We start from the raw sequence: 23005 nt of genomic DNA, 5'->3' as shown, positions 1-23005 counted from the left end.
CGTTAACCAGAGAATATACCGCAATCCCAGACAGAGAACTGAAGGAAAATGAAAATTGAGCAGAAGTACATAGGAGGGCGGAGCCAGGCTAGCACGCTATTTGCACTTGGTGTAAATAGACACTCCGTTTTTGTAAAGGTCTTTTATCTAACACTCCTGATTCATTTCATCAGTTCATTAGTGGAGTGCTCCATGACCTGAATTGGGTGTGTCAGATTTTTTAGACACCTGTAATGTGCAGGATTGTAATGGGTTAAAGTCTCATTGGTGGGGGCCGCCGCACATAATCAGTGTTAAATGAATTCTTCGCCTCCCCCCTCCTGATCTCTGTATCTCTCCTCCTGTGCTTAACTTAATTTGACTAAAACCCCTCTTATCCTCACAGATAATCTGTCAAATGGATCGTTCATTCATCCATCTACCTGTTGTAAGTCTGCCCCTGCGGCTCACCCACATGCCGAGGCCTCGCTTACCTTCTGTGCATTAGCTGACGAGACACAATCGTTGCTCCGCTTCCACTGCTATAAAAAGACGGAGTCGATCTAGGTTTATCAGTCACTGGGTGAACCGCATTTGAGGTAGAGCGACCAATCGTGACGAAACCAACAGCAGGCATCTGCGTTTGCTCCAGACAAATGATGTAATAGTGCAGATTGTTCACTACCGCATTTTGTTGTCAAAGCTTAAGTGGTCAATGAAAGTATGAAGTGCCTAACACTCATTTGAGCCAAAGCAACAATTTTATGAGACCGTTTTGTCACATTTTATTGGGAATTTCATTTGTTTTTTAAATGTCATATGGAAATTTCAGACTTTGCACATTCAAAATAGGAGCATGACAAGAACACTGTAATAATATCGTTTTCCATGCAAAATATCTTATATTTAAAACATTTACTAGAGAAACTAAATTGTGTAAGATGACGAAATGTATTGTAAGTGAATATGCACTACTGTTTGAAAGCTTTGGGTCAGTGTGATTTTTTTTTTCAGTGTGAAGAAATTAATGCTTTTTTCAGAAAGGATGCATTAAATTAATCACAAGTGACCGTTAAGACATTTAGATTGTTATAAAATACTTCTATTTCAAATAAATGCGGACCCACTTTATATTAGGTGGCCTTAACTACTATGTACTAACATTTTAATTAATAATTTGATACAATGCACTTATTGTGTACATACATGTTTTTACATTGTACTTACATTTAAAAAAATACCTGCATGTAATTACGTCTGTAATTAATGTCTGTAGTTACATTTGTAATTACACAGTTGACACTTCCTTTACACCTAACCCTACCCTTAAACTTACCCATATCACCACACCTGTCCCTAACCCTACCCTTAAACTTACCCATATCACCACACCTGTCCCTAACCCTACCCTTAAACTTACCCACACCACCACACCTGTCCCTAACCCTACCCTTAAACTTACCCACACCACCACACCTGTCCCTAACCCTACCCTTAAACTTACCCACACCACCACACCTGTCCCTAACCCTACCCTTAAACTTACTTATACCACCACACCTGTCCCTAACCCTACCCTTAAACTTACCCATATCACCACACCTGTCCCTAACCCTACCCTTAAACTTACCCACACCACCACACCTGTCCCTAACCCTACCCTTAAACTTACCCATACCACCACACCTGTCCCTAACCCTACCCTTAAACTTACCCACATCACCACACCTGTCCCTAACCCTACCCTTAAACTTACTTATACCACCACACCTGTCCCTAACATACCCTTAAACTAACCCACACCACCACACCTGTCCCTAACCCTACCCTTAAACTTACCCACACCACCACACCTGTCCCTAACCCTACCCTTAAACTTACCCATACCACCACACCTGTCCCTAACCCTACCCTTAAACTTACCCACATCACCACACCTGTCCCTAACCCTACCCTTAAACTTACTTATACCACCACACCTGTCCCTAACATACCCTTAAACTAACCCACACCACCACACCTGTCCCTAACCCTACCCTTAAACTTACCCACACCACCACACCTGTCCCTAACCCTACCCTTAAACTTACCCACACCACCACACCTGTCCCTAACTCTACCCTTAAACTTACTTATACCACCACACCTGTCCCTAACCCTACCCTTAAACTTACTTATACCACCACACCTGTCCCTAACCCTACCCTTAAACTTACTTATACCACCACACCTGTCCCTAACCCTACCCTTAAACTTACCCACACCACCACACCTGTCCCTAACTCTACCCTTAAACTTACTTATACCACCACACCTGTCCCTAACTCTACCCTTAAACTTACCCACACCACCACACCTGTCCCTAACCCTACCCTTAAACTTACCCACACCACCACACCTGTCCCTAACCCTACCCTTAAACTAACCCACACCACCACACCTGTCCCTAACCCTACCCTTTTATTCTGCAGAAACGCTTTCCTCTCACTGCAGTGTGAACAAGTGTCATAGCAGCCGCTGAGAGAACACACAGAGTAACGCCATCCCATCATCTACACACTCAGATGTGTCTAATATGATCAGCAGAGCTGCGTTACCTCACACTCATGAGCGGAGGAGCGGAAGTGGCGACTGTGTCATAATAAAAGTCCCGCTGCTCGCGAGGTGTGTGTTGCGTTGATCTTAATAATCGTTCCAGCGGTTCCTCAGCTCCACAACACTCGTCCTGCTCTGCTTCACTACAGTAACGTTAATAATCACATCCATCAACATGATTTCTGCCCGAGTCCTATCCCGATTCTTTCCCACCGGCTGTGAGCTGAAGACCACGTGTCCCAAGATTCTGCGCTCAAACGTGCCGTCATCAAACTACGGCTTTGTTTTGAACAGGCGACCTCTAGCGGACGGGAAAGTTACATTTAAGAATGCTTTGATATTTCTATTGGAAACCAGGACAAAAACACAGACTACGAAAATGCCATTAGTTAGAAAGCTTCTTACTTTAAATCTCCCCTCTTTTTGTCTTCCAGATCCCCCAGATCAGTTACGCCTCCACAGCACCAGAGCTGAGCGACAATAACCGCTATGACTTCTTCTCTCGTGTGGTGCCACCAGACTCCTACCAGGCCCAAGCTATGGTGGACATCGTGAAGGCACTGGGCTGGAACTATGTGTCCACTTTAGCATCAGAGGGAAATTATGGTGAAAGTGGAGTTGATGCCTTCATTCAGATCTCTCGAGAGGCAGGTACAGTATCCGTACAGTCATCAAGCTTTGAATCTTCTGCTGTGTCTATCGATGTAAGGCACACTGCAGCTGTAGTATGATCCAGATTGGACTTTCCATTAATATGCTATCTTTCAAAAAGTTCCTAAGAGGAGCATGACTGAGACAGCCGCATGCATTTGTACCCATCTGCTGCCAGAAATTCATGCTGGTCATTAATATAAATAGAAAGTGAGTCACATTTTAGGAGAGAAAAATTTCAGCATCGGTGTCCATCTCTCTATCTCTCTCTGACAAAGGAGGTCTGTGCATCGCTCAGTCCATGAAGATCCCACGAGAGCCCAAACCAGGAGAGTTTGACAAGGTCATTAAGAGACTAATGGAGACCCCCAATGCTCGAGGAGTCATCATCTTTGCCCATGAGGACGACATCAAGTAAGTGAATAATATGTTTGATCAGGCCGTTATAGGAATATTCTGCATTTTATTTAATTTATTATTATTATTTTTTTTTTAGTTATTTAATTTTTTATTTTATGTTATAGTTCACCCAAAAAAATGACAATTCTATAATTTTTCATGAAGAGAAACTAGCTAATCCACATGAATTGAGCAGTTTAGTCCAAACAATTTTGAGCTTCAGCAAGAACCTCTCAAATTTCATCAAAATGATCTTCATTTGTGTTCCAAAGTTTCCAAAGAAAGTCTTACTGGTTTGTAACAACATGAGGGAGAGTAAATGATTTCACCCTTTTTTGGGTGAACTAACCCTTTATCTCTGTACAACACAACTCTAGTCATGAGAATAGCCTCATAATAGTAGAATAGTAGAATAGTAACAACAACAAAAAAATTATATATAATTTAAAAAAAAAGTGTTTTAATCTAATGCACTTATAATGGAAGTGTAGTGGGCACTGTGAATAAATGTTTAAAAACAGCAACTATCAAATTATAAAAGTATTTAAATAGTATGACACTGTTAAAGATAAAAGAGATTTTCTTGCATTTTAGAGAACACATGTGGAATGGATGTAACATCTGAAAGTATCATGAAATTAGCCAAAGCATTTTACAAACAAACATGCATCCATCTCAAAAGGAAGACTTCAGGTGCTTTAAGTTTCTGCTTTTAAACTTATGTGCTAGAACTGCACATGCATTTCTTTTCTCTTATTTTACAATGGAGGAACGTCAACGTGAAGCAACGTTAACAACCCATTGCAGTTCTTTAGTACGTTTTCACTGTTTGACAGGATGTTGGTGGGAAGGCGTAAACAAATAAGAGAACTTGATGTCAGCTGGAAAATAAAAAGTTGTTTGAGAGGCAGATTTATATGATATATATAATAATTATTGCTACAATAACGTGTCGTGCGCTGATGACCAAGAAGCGTTAAGAAAGTAAAAAGGGCCATTTTTGATTTTATGTTGACTGAATGAATATTTGCTTGTTTACAAGCATTGTCGCATATTTATCCTTAGAATCTGAACATTTTGTCTTTAACAGATGCATAATGGGAGTATAACAGAGGCTTTTTCCATATATATATATTTTTAATGATTCTGTCTGGAACAAACTGTTCGTTCCATCTGTCGCGGTGCAGCAGACTAATGTTGTCTCAGATTTGATAATGGTTGACTGGTAACAAGGGCACATGTGGATTATTTGATATGATTGAACTAACTTTTAGTATTTGTGATATTTAGGGGGGATTTGTAAAATAAACCAAATACTAAATGCAAAGTACATGCAATTAGAGGAAACGTCCTTTGATGTACTGGTAAGGCAATATGGGATGCTTTGCTTTTGATATGCAATGCATCACACATGCTCCCGTATGCATGTAAATGGAGTTGGCTGCTGACCAACGAACCAGAAAAGGGAACAATGGCCACAGTCTTACGCCAGAACATGCATGATTAGCCAAGGCATTGCAAGTGCATGATCTGTTCAGTAACAAATCTCAGTCGGAAGTGATAGAGTTCCCTTCAAATGTCTGTGCCATTAAATATGTTTTTATTTAGATAGCTAGCTATAAATACCGTTTAAAGTCCCCCTGTAGTCAATAATTGTATCCCTTAAAACTCATCTTTGATCACCAAATGACATATTTAAATGTTTTTTCCAGTAAATGTTTTAAATTTGTGTCTTAAAACGGCATTTTAAACCTCGTCTACACTGCCGTTTCCATTGCATTTCAGAAACGATCTCTGTCTACACTGCACGACCGAAAACGCATGTCACATGACCGTTCATGTACACTGGGCATGCGCGTACAAGTGTAAACAGTTGCCTCTTGCGCAGCTGCAGTATTACACAATACATCGTTTAACTGCACAATGGCTGATAAAAAGGACCACAAAGTCAGCAAAGTATGCAGTTCTGTCTCTGTGTTATTGTTGACATGGTCTTCGAGGCTGGTATGTTACAGAGCCGTTGAGAGAGGCGGCTCTGGGCTGCGTTTCCCAAAAGCCCTGGTCTGTTATTGTTGTGTTCAGCGTAATGTGGGAAGCCACGCCATCGTTTTTAAAGGCACACTGAAGTGCCTTGAAACGCGTAGCATTATTCATTGTGTTGACGTAATTTCCCCTGAAACGGCTACAGCTGTTTGCAGCTCCTCCCCTTTTTTGAAACAGCCAATAGCGTTTCGTTAATATCACAGTTTGACCTGAGCCTTTCTGTTTGGTAAAGCCACAGTTTCCTCCTAATCTCTAAACGTTTATCATCATAATCTCCTCCATATCGCTTTGAAATACAGCATTCTGTGCAGAATTTAAGAGTCCGATATGTTTTGTTGTCTGCGCCGACTCATGCAAATGATCCGCTCTGAGCTCTCGTGTCTCTAGTCTAGACCAGAGCCGTTGGTGTGTGTGTGTGTGTATGTGTGTGTGCTGCGGCGGTGCGTGTGAAACTAACGTGAAACCAGACTTAATTTGCCTCAACTGAAAGCATATTTACACTGTCTGAATCGTTTCCTATCACATGTATTGTGCGCTATGTAAATGTGTGAACAACTGACCGATTTCAGCCACAACTTCAGCGTCTATCTATAATGTAGGGGGCGGGACGCTTCAGATTCTAGAGAGCATTTGATTGGACAGATCATCCAAGTCTGCGATGATGTCATCGAAATCTGTGATTCATTTTAACGGAAGTGAGAGACTGTAAGTTTTGAATGCTTATATCTCCTAAATGCGAATTTTGTCATTGTTTTGGAAAACACCAGTTTATTCATAACCTTAAGGCTAACATAGTCATACTAAAAGCCGAAAAATTTCAGGGGGCCTTTAAAAGTCTCCGTTTTGGTCCATTTACACTGAAACGCAACCCCAGAGTTTTCAAACAAAAACGGGGTCTACAGTGTTATCAAAAGTCTCGGCAGAGTAGTGTAGATCAGTGTTTCCTAACCGGGGTGAGAGCAGGGGTGCCGTGTAAAAGTCCTTCAAATATAAAAAAATTCTCACATTTTTCAAATAATTATCTCTTTGTAAACTTTGTTCAATGCATGCGAGTGCTGCCGTATGTTCGAATATGACCAGTAATTTTCGCCGTCATCACCCAGGTGTAGTGCCTGAAGACGTGAATGAGAAGACTCGCGTGCTGTGAGAAAATTTGTCTCTGTGCACTCATCCGAAAGCGCGCACACGTCTCACAGCGCGCAAATATTGAGTTCTCTTTCAAGTCTTGTTCTTGAACGGACAAACTCACACAAAAAGTATGTCAACATGTCCATCTTGATGAGTATTCTAGCAGACATAGTCTGTATATGCCTTAAGTAAACTTTATACAGTCGAGAAAGACGACGCATATCCATGCTTTAGGTCTTAAAGGGGCAGCCTTTACTGCTGTCTGTTTAATGTCAAACAACTAATTTTTAATTTTTCATATCAACAGAAAAAAATATATATATAATACTTCTCTTGAGACTCCACTGCTTCAGAGAATAGTTAAAGGGGTCATGAACTGGCTTTAAAAAAAAAATTATACTGTTGTCTGAGGTCAACTTATGACATTCAAAAACATCATAATCATAATGAATGAGTAATAGGCTATTTTCGACCCTGGTTTTGAGCCTAGCTCTTGAAACTGAAGACATGGAAGTAAACGCCCACTGCTATGATTGGATAACAGTTTTGCATATTATAATGAGCTTTGACTCCTCGTGAGTACACGTGGGGAATTATTTTCTTTTGTCATACAGGTTTGGAATGACATGAGGGCGTTTTTGGGTGGACTATGCCTTTAGGTCAGGGGTCTCCAAACTCGGTCCTGGAGGACCACTGTCCTGCAGAGTTTAGCTCCAACCCCAAATAAACACACTTGAACCAGCTAATCAGTGTCTTACAAGCATAGATATCCATAATAAAGGCTAGATGTCTTACAGCGGAATCTCTAACGTCATCACCGGCGGCCATCTTGTCACAGCCAGGGCTCTGTGGTGCCTGATGTAAGGCGAGTGAACACAAATACTCTTATCTCACTGAAATCTTGACGGATTTACAAATGGTTTGGTTTCTTACAAACGTTATTAATGTGGCTATAATTATGGATGCTTGAACAAATTATGAATAATTTTTCATAAGTATGCAGTGTCATAACTACATCTCTGACGTTTATAACAAACCAAATAGTTTGAAAATCGGTAGAAAATTTAGCAAGTTATGGTTATTTAAAAAGTGCAAGCACCCATGAAAACAATGTTACAAGTGAGCGAGCTGACAGTGACAAGATGGCCGCCAGGTGCGGACGTCGACCTCCATTGGCCAGCAGCGCGGACGAGACATCTAGCCTTTATTATGTATATCTATGCTTACAAGGCCCTAGTTAGACACCGATTAGCTGGTTCAGGGGCCCGTTTCAGTAAGGAGGTTCAACAAACTCTGAGTTTAAACCTGAACTCTGAGTTGACTTACTCTGAGATGGGAAACTCTGAGTTTTGGGTTTCAAAACAGCTGAATTGAGGTATCAAATCAACTCTGAGTAGACTGACTCTGACTTAAGCTCATGCACTCCAACTATGAAAAGCCACGATCAATTGAGCTAGGAAATTACGATTCACCATGGCAACAGCACCCAACAAAAAGACGTTCACATACTTCCGGGTCAATATGTAAGTTTAATTCTTAATTATTTTAATTAAGTTTAATTTTCATGGTATCCAAAAGGCACAAAAAGAATGTGGCAAATAAAAACATAATTCAATCAGATAAAGCTTTAAGCATAAAATGTTCATGGGTGTTGGTTTAGTGACTTTACAAACATTTGACATATTAATTAAATATCATTCAGTGTTCAATGTGCAGCAGCTTTTCCCACATAGACCCTTTACACCGACTGTGATGGTGCATTTTAATGGTCATCAATATCGTAAATCCTGCAGCGTTTTTTGTATTTAAAAAAAAAAAAAAGTATGTACATTTATCACACTAATACTTTGTATTATATTACTTTTGCATCAAATTACAAAAAACAAGTTACCGCTGCTGTGAGAGTGTTTCTAATACAGCGTCTATGGGAGTGATGGTGAAAAATATCTTTCTCTCTTTTCACTTCCGTTATCAAACTCACTCTATTTTTTCCCTCTTTTTGAAAGTTGTTAAATCACAATTGTGGAGTTTTTCTTTTGCTATTTGAGCAAATGGGGACACAAAAAATATATATTTATAATATATTAAAAAAAGCATTTGTGCAGTTTGAATGAATGAATAAACTATTTAAACACAGCTGGCGCTTTAAAAAAGGGGAGGAGACTGAAAGAAACTCTGGGTTTACCAAAGAAAACCTGCTTCTGACCAGGTTAGGTTCACAGAGTAAGTTACCCTGGTAACTGACTCTGAGTATAAGTTACCTCTCTTTCAGAAACGGGCTTGACTTACCCTGCTTTCTCGGGTTTGACATACCTCCCATTCTGAAACAGAAAACCCAGAGTTTCCCTTATTTCAGGGTTAACATACTCAGAGTTTTCACTTAACCTCCTTTCTGAAACGGGCCCCAGGTGTGTTTAATTGGGGTTGGAGCTAAACTCTACAGGACAGCCAGTGGCTCTTTAATAACAAGAGAAGACAGAATATTTCTTCATTTTAAATGATGATTGGAAATCTGTGACGTTTATCCGCTGTGGTTTTATGTTGCTCTTTTGGCATCTCAGGTGTGTCACCCTTGAAGCTGCCTGGGAAATGTCATCTTAGAAGGTGGTATAGTGTCGAATCTAAAAGAAGCTGTCTGTATCTTTTTATCTCTGAGCTTAGATGACCTTTTCATGTATGATAAGAGTGGATACAGTATTCAGGACATTGCATTCCTCCTGGCATAATGGCATTTTGCTTTTTCCATGTTTGAACTTGCAAATTTAGAAGGAACTCACCCAGTGGAGGCAATACTTTGCTATCATCGTGACAATTTTCCACTCTGTTTGGGTATCTCACTCTCTAATCCATACGGCTGGTTGTTGATGCTTTTTGACAGGCTGATGAGGTAGAGAACAACTATGCAGATGAAGTTTCCCCCTCATTAAAGCACTCCCGTGAACACGGGCTGTCGCTCACACTGCGTGAATTGTCAACCACATCTTCAAATGCATAACTGAATTGCTTAATTCATAATAACTTGGTTAAGTGCCACTCTAACTAACAATTTGATATATTTGAATTTCATGAAGGTCTTTTCATTTAGAGACGTTTATACATTTATGATTGTAGGTGTGCTTTGAATGATACAATACAGTCTTACAGTCTTTTTTCCCCCCGACTTTATTTTTACATTTACAGGCAAATTACATTTGTGTCAATCTCATAGAGGACAATTATTCAGATTTTAATTCATTTGGACGTTGGTCATGTTCCGGTTAAAAAATGCTTCAGCTCCAGTTTGGATCCAGCCTGTGTAAAGATTTCAGATGGCACCAACACTTGCAAAGTCTCCAAATCATGGCAACTTTGGATCAACGAAAACTACACAATATTAACTGCTTAATTGAATATTTGGCATAACATGTATTATATTATAGCTGTGTATTACTGCCATATGGACATTACTTTGACACACTCATCATCTATGGCTGATAAGTCAAGTCACCTTCATTTATATATTGCTTTTTACAACACATATTGCTTCAAATCAGCTTTACAGTGTCACAGGGTGTTTTGGTGTTGGTTCATGTTTCATGTGTTTAGTTCATCAAGTTTACTGTCATGTTTCTAGTTTGTCTTGTCCTTTCAGTTTCCTGGTTTTGTCATGTTTCATTGTCATGTGACTCCCATGCCCTCATGTGATCTTGTGTCTTGTCCTGTCATTGGTTCATTGTTTAATCACTGTTCACAGGTGTCACTTGTCTTGTCATTAGTGTGTGTATTTAAGCCCTCATGTTTGCCATGTGTCTTTGTCTGTTATTAATGTTGTTACCCGCTGTAGGTGAGTGGTTCTAAGTCAAGTCAAGTCTTTGTTTGATGTTTGTAAATAAAATAACTGCACATGGGTCCTTGAACTTGCCTCCAGTGGAGTAACTCGTTACAGAATAACAGACCTCCAAAATGGACCCAGCAGTTGTTTCTCTGCTCAAGCTCTGCCAAGGTGATCAAGCCATAGAGAACTACGTGGAGGAATTTTGTGGACTCTGTCACTTAGTTGAGTTTAATGACGTGGCGCTTAAAGACATTTTTCGTTTTGGTTTAAATAAGCCTATTAGCTCCAGACTTCCTGGAGGCAAGATCCACTGGTCATTGGCAGAGTATATTGACTTTGCACTTCAGCTGAGTGGCTCATCTTTTACTGTGGGAACGGTGGATGAGGAGCTCCACGTTCCCACAGTACTCTCCACCCCAGTGAGTCCAGCCCAAGTCCACGTCCAGGCTCCAGCCCAAGTCCACGTCCAGGCTCCAGCCCAAGTCCACGTCCAGGCTCCAGCCCAAGTCCACGTCCAGGCTCCAGCCCAAGTCCACGTCCAGGCTCCAGCCCAAGTCCACGTCCAGGCTCCAGCCCACGGCCACGTCCAGGCTCCAGCCCACGGCCACGTCCAGGCTCCAGCCCACGGCCACGTCCAGGCTCCAGCCCACGGCCACGTCCAGGCTCCAGCCCACGGCCACGTCCAGGCTCCAGCCCACGGCCACGTCCAGGCTCCAGCCCACGGCCACGTCCAGGCTCCAGCCCACGGCCACGTCCAGGCTCCAGCCCACGGCCACGTCCAGGCTCCAGCCCACGGCCACGTCCAGGCTCCAGCCCACGGCCACGTCCAGGCTCCAGCCCACGGCCACGTCCAGGCTCCAGCCCACGGCCACGTCCAGGCTCCAGCCCACGGCCACGTCCAGGCTCCAGCCCACGGCCACGTCCAGGCTCCAGCCCACGGCCACGTCCAGGCTCCAGCCCACGGCCACGTCCAGGCTCCAGCCCACGGCCCCGTCCAGGCTCCAGCCCAAGGCCCCGTCCAGGCTCCAGCCCAAGGCCCCGTCCAGGCTCCAGCCCACGGCCCCGTCCAGGCTCCAGCCCACGGCCCCGTCCAGGCTCCAGCCCAAGGCCCCGTCCAGGCTCCAGCCCAAGGCCCCGTCCAGGCTCCAGCCCACGGCCCCGTCCAGGCTCCAGCCCAAGGCCCCGTCCAGGCTCCAGCCCACGGCCCCGCTGTCCCGCCCAAGAAAATTTTGGGGGGGGGCAAGGGGTACATGGAGGCCATGAAGGCCCCGCCTCTGTGGCCTGATGAACTCCCGTTACCGCCATGGCCTGATGAACTCCCGTTACCGCCATGGCCTGATAAACTCCCGTTGCCGCCATGGCCCGGTGAACTGCCGTTGCCGCCATGGTCACCCACGCCCGAGGGTCCAGGTCCTCCCACGCCCGAGGGTCCAGGTCCTCCCACGCCCGAGGGTCCAGGTCCTCCCACGCCCGAGGGTCCAGGTCCTCCCACGCCCGAGGGTCCAGGTCCTCCCACGCCCGAGGGTCCAGGTCCTCCCACGCCCGAGGGTCCAGGTCCTCCCACGCCCGAGGGTCCAGGTCCTCCCACGCCCGAGGGTCCAGGTCCTCCCACGCCCGAGGGTCCAGGTCCTCCCACGCCCGAGGGTCCAGGTCCGCCCACGCCCGAGGGTCCAGGTCCGCCCACGCCCGAGGGTCCAGGTCCGCCCACGCCCGAGGGTCCAGGTCCGCCCACGCCCGAGGGTCCAGGTCCGCCCACGCCCGAGGGTCCAGGTCCGCCCACGCCCGAGGGTCCAGGTCCGCCCACGCCCGAGGGTCCAGGTCCGCCCACGCCCGAGGGTCCAGGTCCGCCCACGCCACAGGGTCCAGGTCCGCCCACGCCACAGGGTCCAGGTCCGCCCACGCCACAGGGTCCAGGTCCGCCCACGCCACAGGGTCCAGGTCCGCCCACGCCACAGGGTCCAGGTCCGCCCACGCTCCCAGGCCCGGCCATGTCATGTCTGGGTCCGGTGCCCCTGCACGGGCCTGGCCCACCATCCCTCCCCCAAGACCGCCCCCCAAGACTTTTTGTTAAGACTTTCTGTTAGGCCATGGGTGTTTTGGTGTTGTTTGGGCGTCAGGGGCCGCCCATAGAGGGGGGGATCTGTCACAGGGTGTTTTGGTGTTGGTTCATGTTTCATGTGTTTAGTTCATCAAGTTTACTGTCATGTTTCTAGTTTGTCTTGTCCTTTCAGTTTCCTGGTTTTGTCATGTTTCATTGTCATGTGACTCCCATGCCCTCATGTGATCTTGTGTCTTGTCCTGTCATTGGTTCATTGTTTAATCACTGTTCACAGGTGTCACTTGTCTTGTCATTAGTGTGTGTATTTAAGCCCTCATGTTTGCCATGTGTCTTTGTCTGTTATTAATGTTGTTACCCGCTGTAGGTGAGTGGTTCTAAGTCAAGTCAAGTCTTTGTTTGATGTTTGTAAATAAAATAACTGCACATGGGTCCTTGAACTTGCCTCCAGTGGAGTAACTCGTTACATACAGTGATGATAGGAAATTAATTAAGTTTTTGAAGAAAAGTTTTTGATTAATTTCTGTTGTAAAAGCTGATTAGTTATTTAATTTGGTGCTATTTAAACAACACCAACACAATCCCCAATGCGCTCCTGGACTCCATCCGTACGCCAACAGCATTTGGTGGCCAGAGAATGCAAACCATGAAATAGGTTTAATAGTTTTGAAACTATACCATCATCATCCCAGTGCAACCCTTAAAATGGCGAATCCGTGAAAATGGTGACGGCATGTAGGCTACGCAAGCATTACACATTCAGCCTATAGGCAAGCGTGTTTGAATACGTATGTGTGCATATGTGTTTTTATCTGTATAGAGGGGAAGGGAAGGGGGCCGTCACAGGGCCTTCAGGGATTCTTTGGTTGTGTTTAGGCGCAGGTCCACCATCTGATCTGGATCCGGCTGACTACAGTAAACCTTGGGATAAACAGAGAGACTAACATTAGTGTAGATGCTAATCTTTTTTATCATGTAACGAGTACATCAGGTGTTATGGGAAGTGTTCCCGGTTCCCAGACCTAGTTAATGCAGCCTAACAATCATTTAACTGATTTGAATACAGAAATTGATCTATGTTCTATGTGTATGCCATTGTAAAGAGATGTGTTTTTAGTCTAGATTTAAACTGACAGAGTGTGTCTGCTTCCCCAACAATGCTAGGAAGACTGTTCCAGAGTTTAGGTGCTAAATAGGAAAAGGATCGACCGCCTGCAGTTGATTTTGATATTCTCGGTATTATCAGCTGGCCAGAGTTTTGAGAGCGCAATAGACGTGATGGCAAAATACTACTTTACTGTAAAATTAATACAAAAATGTTCTGTAAAGCTGCTTTGAAACCATATGTATTGTAAAAAGTGCTGTATAAATAAACTTGAATTCAATTGAATAAAAATACATAAATTAAAAAAATGTGAAAATAATACAAATTAAATGATTAAATAAAATAGATTAATTTAGCAATTTATGAATTATTTTAATATTTTTTTTTAATTTGCTAAATTTGAATTTTGTATTATGTGCATGTTCATACAAAGGTAATTCTGAGTAGTTTTAGACATAGGTTTAAAAAGTCTAATTTGACAACACATTGAAACCATAGACTGTAAAAGAATATGGACGTAGTGTCCGTGACGTCACCCATAGGATTCTGAAGAGCAGTTTTGAAGTGTAAAGTCGGGTCGAGCTGGCCATCGCCATCTTGGCAGCGCGTCACTCCCGGATAATAGAAAATGGGCAAACGGGCGGGATGTGGGCGGAGCTGAGGTGATGTGATGACTAAAAAGGTCACTCAAAGTGGCCACGCCCTTAATTATGCAGGACTTTAAAGCTTTATATAATGTAAACGAATGAGTTATAAATAAATTCACCCCCCTCACAGTCGTCCGTATTGGCTTCAAGAGAAACTGCGGGAGGTTGCCGCTTGCTTGAAACACAAAAGAACACTTGTGTACACAACAGAAGTGCAGTGGGTTGTTAACGGCGTTTCATGTTGATGTTCCCCACATTTTCACAATATTTTGTAAATAATTTTCTGTATAAACAGACTAATTGTGCTGTTGCTTGTCCAGGCAGGTCCTGGAGGCTGCGAAGAAGTCCAATTTGACTGGTCATTTTAAATTTGTGGGATCAGACAGCTGGGGGGCCAAGAGCTCTCCGATCCTGGACCAGGAGGAAGTGGCTGAGGGTGCCGTCACCATTCTGCCCAAGAGAGCATCTATTGATGGTTTGGAATATATTATGCATCTTTTAAGTCGCCATAAAATAAATGCATGTTACTGATTTTATTGTGAATGATTTGTGCATTCAAATTGCTCTTCCTGTGATGTGCTCACTTGATGTCTGCAATGTGTTCAAACTCAATCTATTATGCAACGCTCCCTTTTCACAATCCAATCAAATACTGATGGGTAAAATCAATCCCGTCCTACATTTCATCCTTATACAATAGCTATTTTACTCAGAATTGTCACAATATGGTTGTAAATTTGGTTGCAACTTCTATTTCTGCCATGTACACTATCGTTCAAAAGTATGGGGTCAGTAAGATTTTTGTAACCTCCATAGCTTTGGGACAATTTTGGGGCCTACCCAAATTGAAAAGCTTCCCATACCCACATACAGTGTCTCTAAATACACAATTTTGGTGTCATTTCAAACCCTTTGAATTTACATAAACCACTGCTAAATGTGACAAACATGTAAGTATATGTTGTCTGAGCTGTAATAAATGCAATATCCCAGTGTCACAATATTATTTTTTCCAGTGTTTACTGAAATATGCTGGAAATAGCCAAAACTGTCTGCAGGGTGCTAGAGCACACATGGCCTGAGATATACACTTTCAAAAAAGAATTTATAACCAAAAAAATAAAAAATGAATTTATAACCAAACAATCAAAAAGCGCCTCTTTTTTATTACAGCTCAGACAACATATACTCTTGACACGTTTAGCAGTGGTTTATGAAACTTATAAGGGACTATAGCTTAACTTATAACATAAAACTATAACTTTTTAAGGGATATTGCATTTATACCACTGTATATGGGTATTTTTATTAAATAAAAAAGGTAATATTCCTCCCTTCAGATCCATTTGAATAAATCTTGCATACATGATACAGAATACAGACTTTCCAGTATTTTCTGGAATCGAGTGGAAACAAACCAAACTGTCTGCAGGGTGCTAGAGCTCACAGGGCCTACACCTTTATAACCAAAAAATCAAAAAGCGCCTCTTTTTGGGGGGATTATTACAGCTCAGACAACATATACTCACATGTTTGTCACATTTAGCAGAGGTTTATGAAACTTCAAAGGATTTGAAATGACACCAAAATTGTGTATTTAGAGACACTGTATGTGGGTATGGGAAGCTTTTCAATTTGGGTAGGCCAAATCCAGGCGGAAATCCCCCAAAATTGTCCCAGAGCTAAGGAGGCTACAAAAATCTTACTGACCCCATACTTTTGAACGATAGTGTACATGGCAGAAATAGAAGTTGCAACCAACTTTACTACCATATTGTGACAATTCTGAGTAAAATAGCTATTGTATAAGGATGAAATGTAGGACGGGATTGATTTTACCCATCAGTATTTGATTGGGTTATAACAGCTCAGACAACATATACTCACATGTTTGTCACTTTTAGCGGTGTTTTGTGTAACTTCAAAGGGTTTCCTGTAAAATGACACCAAAATTGTGTATTTAGAGACACTGTATGTGGGTATGGGGAGCTTTTCAATTTGGGGCCAAATCAAGGTGGAAATGGTCCCAGAGTAATTTAGTGTAAAGAAGTTACTTAGTGTAAAACAAATGCCAAAGTGATGCATATCTCCAGAAAGTAGAGACTCTAAGCTTTCAAATGGTACCACATTTGAGGTCAGAGCTAAAATTTAAAGTATATACTTGATGTCATTCCTGTCACCCTTATCAGGGTCCTTGAATTTTAAGAGGTTAAAAAGAATGAATACTTTATCCAGCAAGGATGCATTAACTTGATCATTTATAATGTTACAAAATATAACAACATAAAATTAAAGCTGCGAGCAGCGATGACGGGCTCAAGCCGGTGGCACCGCCACCCCGGTGGCATCAGTTTAACTGTGCACGGCAGGCAATAGGCATTTAAAATGGGAAAACATAAAAGGACTATGTCAAAGTCATCTGAATTCACCACATTAACTGCAGCAGTTGGTGCTGCTATGACCACAAACCACAACAGCCACATCTATGAGATCAATTAAATTTATATGAATTTCATGTCAGATTATGTCAAAGGTCAAATTGGAATGATTTCAGAATACCATTCGAATGCTGATGTTGTTTTATTCTAGCACTTCTCTTCATGTGTTTTTGAGCTACCTTAGCTACCGTTTGTGCACCAATCTTATGCACCATAAAACATGCTTTCATTTCAATATGGGTGGTCCAATAAATTTTTTTTAATAAAAAATGTATAAATGGAGCCAAATCACAGAAACTGCAAAGATGATTTTAATATCAGTGTCAGGTAAGAGTAAGATGCGTGTCTACATTTTATGGAAGTTTATTATAAATAGCCACTTTTATAAAATCATGTGAAATTTATGTTTTAATACATTTATATTATATCAGTAAATAATTAATTTAAAGACATGTGCATGATACGTGATCTTGGCAAACACATCACATGACGTTTTTATTTCAAGTGATAGTTATTTGTGATAGCCTATATGAAAGGGTTAAATTATGATCATCAAGAGAGAAAGTCACACACACACACACACACACACACACACACACAATGATAGAGTGAGAGTGAGGGGGAGGGGAAGGACTGAGAGAAAGGCACACACACAAACTCACAGGGTGAGAGAGAGACCCCCCCCCCCCCCACACACACACACACACACACACAGATAGAGAGAAGGGGAAAGACAGGCAGATGGCATTCCATAGACTTAATGGTTTGTATACTGTACAAACTGTACATTCTATCCCCCTACACTACCCCTAAGCCTACATATCGCACACACACACACACACACACACACACACACACACAGACTCACACACACACACACACACACACACACACACACACACACACACACACTACCCCTAAACCTACCATTACAGAAAACATTCTGCATTTTTACATTTTTATTAAAAAATTGTTTAGTATGCTGTTAAAGCTATTTTGATTTACGGGGACACATGAAATGTCTTCATAAACCATGATTATGTTGTTATAAACACCCCTCCAACACACCCATTTCTGAGGCTTTGCCCATTTCCACTAAAAACAAGCACAGAGAGAGAGAGAAAGGGAGTTTCAAAAATAATACAACACTGCCACCTTTTGGTTATAGAGGGGAGGGCACACAAACAGCCAAAAACATTATTAAACTTTGACACGTTGCCATTGCAACAGTATTGGAAATTTCAGAAATCCATTCATATGTCTATATCTGCCATGTTTTCACATTATACTGATGAAGTTTGAAGTCAATCGAGTCAAAATAAGACAGTGATTTAAAGCATTTTTTTAAAAAAGTGACACACTTCCTGCTGCCAGTTGGTGGCGCTATAACTTTGACTCACAAACGTCATATCCTTGCGATCGGCTTCCTACAACAAACACACAGCTGAAGTTTCATCCAAATCAGTCAATGTTTGCACAAGTTATTACACACTTCCTGTTTACCTTTTCTCGCCATAAATTCGTTGCTTCGCCACGGCCAAACCGATTGAGATATCAAAAATCCGCTCGCAATTTAGCATCCTGAATATCTTGTCTTAATGCTGACCGAGTTTGGTGCCGATCGAAACAATGGCCTCGGAGGAGTATATTAAATTCCAGAGCATGCGTTTTCCGAACAACCCATAATAGCTCACTTCCTGTTGGGCTGACGCATAACTTAGAGCACGAAAGTTGTTCAGCCTGATGAGATCTATATGTGTACCGAGTTTCATACATGTACGTGCAAGTGTGTTTGATATATGGACCAATTTTTTTGTAGGGGGCGCTGTTGAGCTCCCCTACCACGCCCGGGTACCAGCTTCAGCCCGGCTCTGATGGCCGCAGATTCCGATGTATCTGCAAAGTTTCAAGAGTTTTCGAGCATGGTAAGGGCCCCAAAAGTGCCCAAATAGTCGATAAGAAAAATAATAATAATTAAAGCTGCGAGCAGCGATGACGGGCCCAAGCCGGTGGCACCGCCACGCCGGTGGCATCAGTTTAACTGTGCACGGCAGGCAATAGGCATTTAAAATGGGAAAACATTAAAGGTCTATGTCAAAGTCATCTGAATTCACCACATTAACTGCAGCTGTTGGTGCTGCTATGACCACAAACCACAACAGCCACATCTATGAGATCAATTAAATTTATATGAATTTCATGTCAGATTATGTCAAAGGTCAAATTGGAATGAGTTCAGAATACCATTCGAATGCTGATGTTGTTTTATTCTAACACTTCTCTTCATGTGTTTTTGAGCTACCTTAGCTACCGTTTGTGCACCAATCTTATGCACCATAAAACATGCTTTCATTTCAATATGGGTGGTCCAATAAATTTTTTTTTAATAAAAAATGTATAAATGGAGCCAAATCACAGAAACTGCAAAGATGATTTTAATATCAGTGTCAGGTAAGAGTAAGATGCGTGTCTACATTTTATGGAAGTTTATTATAAATAGCCACTTTTATAAAATCATGTGAAATTTATGTTTTAATACATTTATATTATATCAGTAAATAATTAATTTAAAGACATGTGCATCATACGTGATCTTGGCAAACACATCACATGACGTTTTTATTTCAAGTGATAGTTATTTGTGATAGTCTATATGAAAGTGTTAAATTATGATCAAAAGAGAAAGGCACACACACACACACAATGATAGAGTGAGAGTGAGGGGGAGGGGAAGGACTGAGAGAAAGGCACACACACAAACTCACAGGGTGAGAGAGAGACCCCCCACACACACACACACACACAGATAGAGAGGGGGAAGGGGAAAGACAGGCAGATGGCATTCCATAGACTTAATGGTTTGTATACTGTAAAAACTGTACATTCTATCCCCCTACACTACCCCTAAGCCTACATATCGCACACACACACACACACACACACACACACACACACACACACACACACACACACACACTACCCCTAAACCTACTATCACAGAAAACATTCTGCATTTTTACATTTTTATTAAAAAATTGTTTAGTATGCTGTTAAAGCTATTTTTATTTACGGGGACACATGAAATGTCTTCATAAACCATGATTATGTTGTAATAAACACCCCTCCAACACACGCATTTCTGAATACAAATATTACAAATTACAAATATTCACGTTCAAACCAAAATATCTGACTTCCTGTTGGTCAGAGCTAATGACTGTAAAGTAAAAAATTAACTAATTAATCAAATTTTTTTCTGTAATTAATCACGATTAATCGCAAGTTTTTAATATTTTAAGTTTGTAATATTTTGATATTGTAATAATTTCAGTTACTCTCCAAATTAATTTAGAAACAATTTAAAGACAGCATATTGTAAATATGTGTTGTATTGTCATTTTTTATGAATGAAGGCCAGTATCACTGATACTAAATTCTCTATGAAACATTAATGACGTTACATTACAGTATAACTGAAAGCTCCCAATTTCAACATTTATTAGTCTTTAAAAAACAACTTTTAATTTAAGTGAACTTAAAAAAATCTTTACATAAACCCAAAATAATAAATGTTATATTTACCCATAGCCTTCCCTGTTATACAGAAATGTAATAGTTATCAAACCTTCCTTAACTGCATAAATAATAAATGAAATATAGATGAATCATCATTAAAGCTACAATTTTCTCTGTTCCCGTTGTTCTGTGATGAACATTAATGACAGGCATCATCAGTGCTCCTGTCACTTTAAGAACAACCGCGGATCTCACGCGCGGTCCCGCGCATCTCATTTCCTCACAACTCTTTAAAGTTCATTTAAGACGTTATTTAACTAATTTAAGACTCTAATATGAGAATACTCAAAATCCTCTGTGTTATTGTTTGTTCAACAGCAAAAGAGAACTCGATGTGAGCAGGAAACTGACGCGAGTCTATCTATGCGTCGAGTGTGTGTGTGTTTGTGTGTGTGTGTGTGTGTGTGTGTCAGTGTCCCTTGATTAGCTGACATGAGACGCATCCATACAGACAGGACACTGACACACACACACACACACACACACACACACACACACACACACACACACACACACAGACAGGACACACACACACACACAGACAGGACACACACACACACACACACACACACACACACACACACACACAGACAGACAGGACACTGACACACACACACACACACACACACACACACACACACACACACACACACACACAGACAGACAGGACACTGACACACACACACACACACACAGACAGGACATTGGCATACAGCGCGCTCTCTTGTGTCTTGTCGCGCTTGGAAGCATTTACATGAATAGGAGCGTGATCATGTAACGCTAAGCAAAAATGGATATAAAAACGGACGCTGTGTTATTTGCGTTAAATATTTTTAATGCGTTAAGCTTCCGTTTCACGTTGACCGAGTTTGGTGGAGATTAAATAAATCACCTACGAGGAGAACGTAAAAACTCAGACCCTGAATTATACAAATATTCACGTTTAAACAAAAACTTTCTGTGAAAAAAGACACTTATAAACAGACACTTGTAGAAAATAATGTGAATTTTTTTTTTAAATAAATTTGAACTATGTCAGTATGAATTTAAAGACAAATGTGTCAAAAGTGATCTTTGCAAACACAGCACATGACCTTCTGTAAAGCACATGTATAGAAAACACACTCACACTCCTCTGTTTTAAAAAAAAGAGTTCTGTCTGAATGAGTACATGAAATCACGGCTGTCAGGTGAAAAGAATTGTAACTCAAATGTCATTTAGAAAATGAGTCCTGTACTGATATAGTGTCATAGTTCATGTCCACATTAACCACTACGTTGTAATACAATACCCATGTCATCATACACATTTGTGTCCTCATAAATCACATAAGCAAGCACAGAGAGAGAGAGAGAGAGAAAGGGAGTTTCAAAAATAATACAACACTGCCCCCTTTTGGTGATAGAGGGGAGGGCACACAAACAGCCAAAAACATTATTAAACTTTGACATGTGGCCACGGCAACATTATTTGAAATATCAGGAATTCATTCATATGTCTCTATCTGTCATGTTTTCACATTATACTGATGAAGTTTGAAGTCAATCTGGTGAAAATAAGATGGTGATTCAAAGCATTTTTGAAAGTGACACACTTCCTGCTGCCAGTTGGTGGCGCTATAACTTTGACTCACAAAAGTCATATCCATGTGATCGGCCTCTTACAACGAACACACAGCTGAAGTTTCATCCAAATCAGTCAATGTTTGCACAAGTTATTACACACTTCCTGTTTACCTTTTCTCGCCATAAATTCGTTGCTTCACCACGGCCAAACCGTATAAGATATCAAAAATCCGTTCGCAATTTAGCATTCTCTGTGTCTTGACTTCATGCTGACCGAGTTTGGCACTGATTGAAACAATGGCCTCGGAGGAGTATATTAAATTCCAGAGCATGTGTTTTCAGAACAACCCATATTAGCTCACTTCCTGTTGGGCTGACACGTAACTTAGAGCACGAAAGTTGTTTGGCCCGATGAGGTCTATATGTGTACCGAGTTTCATACATGTACGTGCAAGTGTGTTTGATATATAGACCAAGTTTTCAGACACCACTTTAGGGGGCGCTGTCGAGCCCCCCTGCCACGCCCGGGTACCAGCTTCAGCCCGGCTCTGATGGCCGCGCATTCCGATGTGTGTGCAAAGTTTCAAGAGTTTTTGAGCATGGTAAGGGCCCCAAAAGTGCCCGAGAAGTCGATAAAATAATAATAATAATAATAATTAAAGCTGCGAGCAGCGATGACGGGCCCAAGCCGGTGGCACCGCCACCCCGGTGGCATCAGTTTAACTGTGCACGGCAGGCAATAGGCATTTAAAATGGGAAAACATAAAAGGACTATGTCAAAGTCATCTGAATTCACCACATTAACTGCAGCAGTTGGTGCTGCTATGACCACAAACCACAACAGCCACATCTATGAGATCAATTAAATTTATATGAATTTCATGTCAGATTATGTCAAAGGTCAAATTGGAATGAGTTCAGAATACCATTCGAATGCTGATGTTGTTTTATTCTAACACTTCTCTTCATGTGTTTTTGAGCTACCTTAGCTACCGTTTGTGCACCAAT

General features: G+C 41.7%; 1 protein-coding gene across 1 annotated transcript in view; it reads left to right on the top strand.

Moving 5' to 3' along the window:
* Window positions 1–23005, top strand: part of grm6a (glutamate receptor, metabotropic 6a) — a 177071-nt gene that overhangs the window by 80887 nt on the left and 73179 nt on the right. The window contains exons 3-5 of the mRNA XM_079827992.1: window positions 3009–3225; window positions 3504–3639; window positions 14738–14892. Of these exons, the coding sequence (XP_079684118.1) occupies window positions 3009–3225; window positions 3504–3639; window positions 14738–14892 (508 nt within the window). The remainder of the gene's footprint in view (window positions 1–3008; window positions 3226–3503; window positions 3640–14737; window positions 14893–23005) is intronic.

Source organism: Gobio gobio (assembly GCF_949357685.1).
Source record: "Gobio gobio genome assembly, chromosome: 10".
NCBI lineage: Eukaryota > Metazoa > Chordata > Actinopteri > Cypriniformes > Gobionidae > Gobio > Gobio gobio.
The sequence above is the reverse complement of the archived record's forward strand: the minus strand, read 5'-3'. Positions and strand labels throughout refer to the sequence as shown.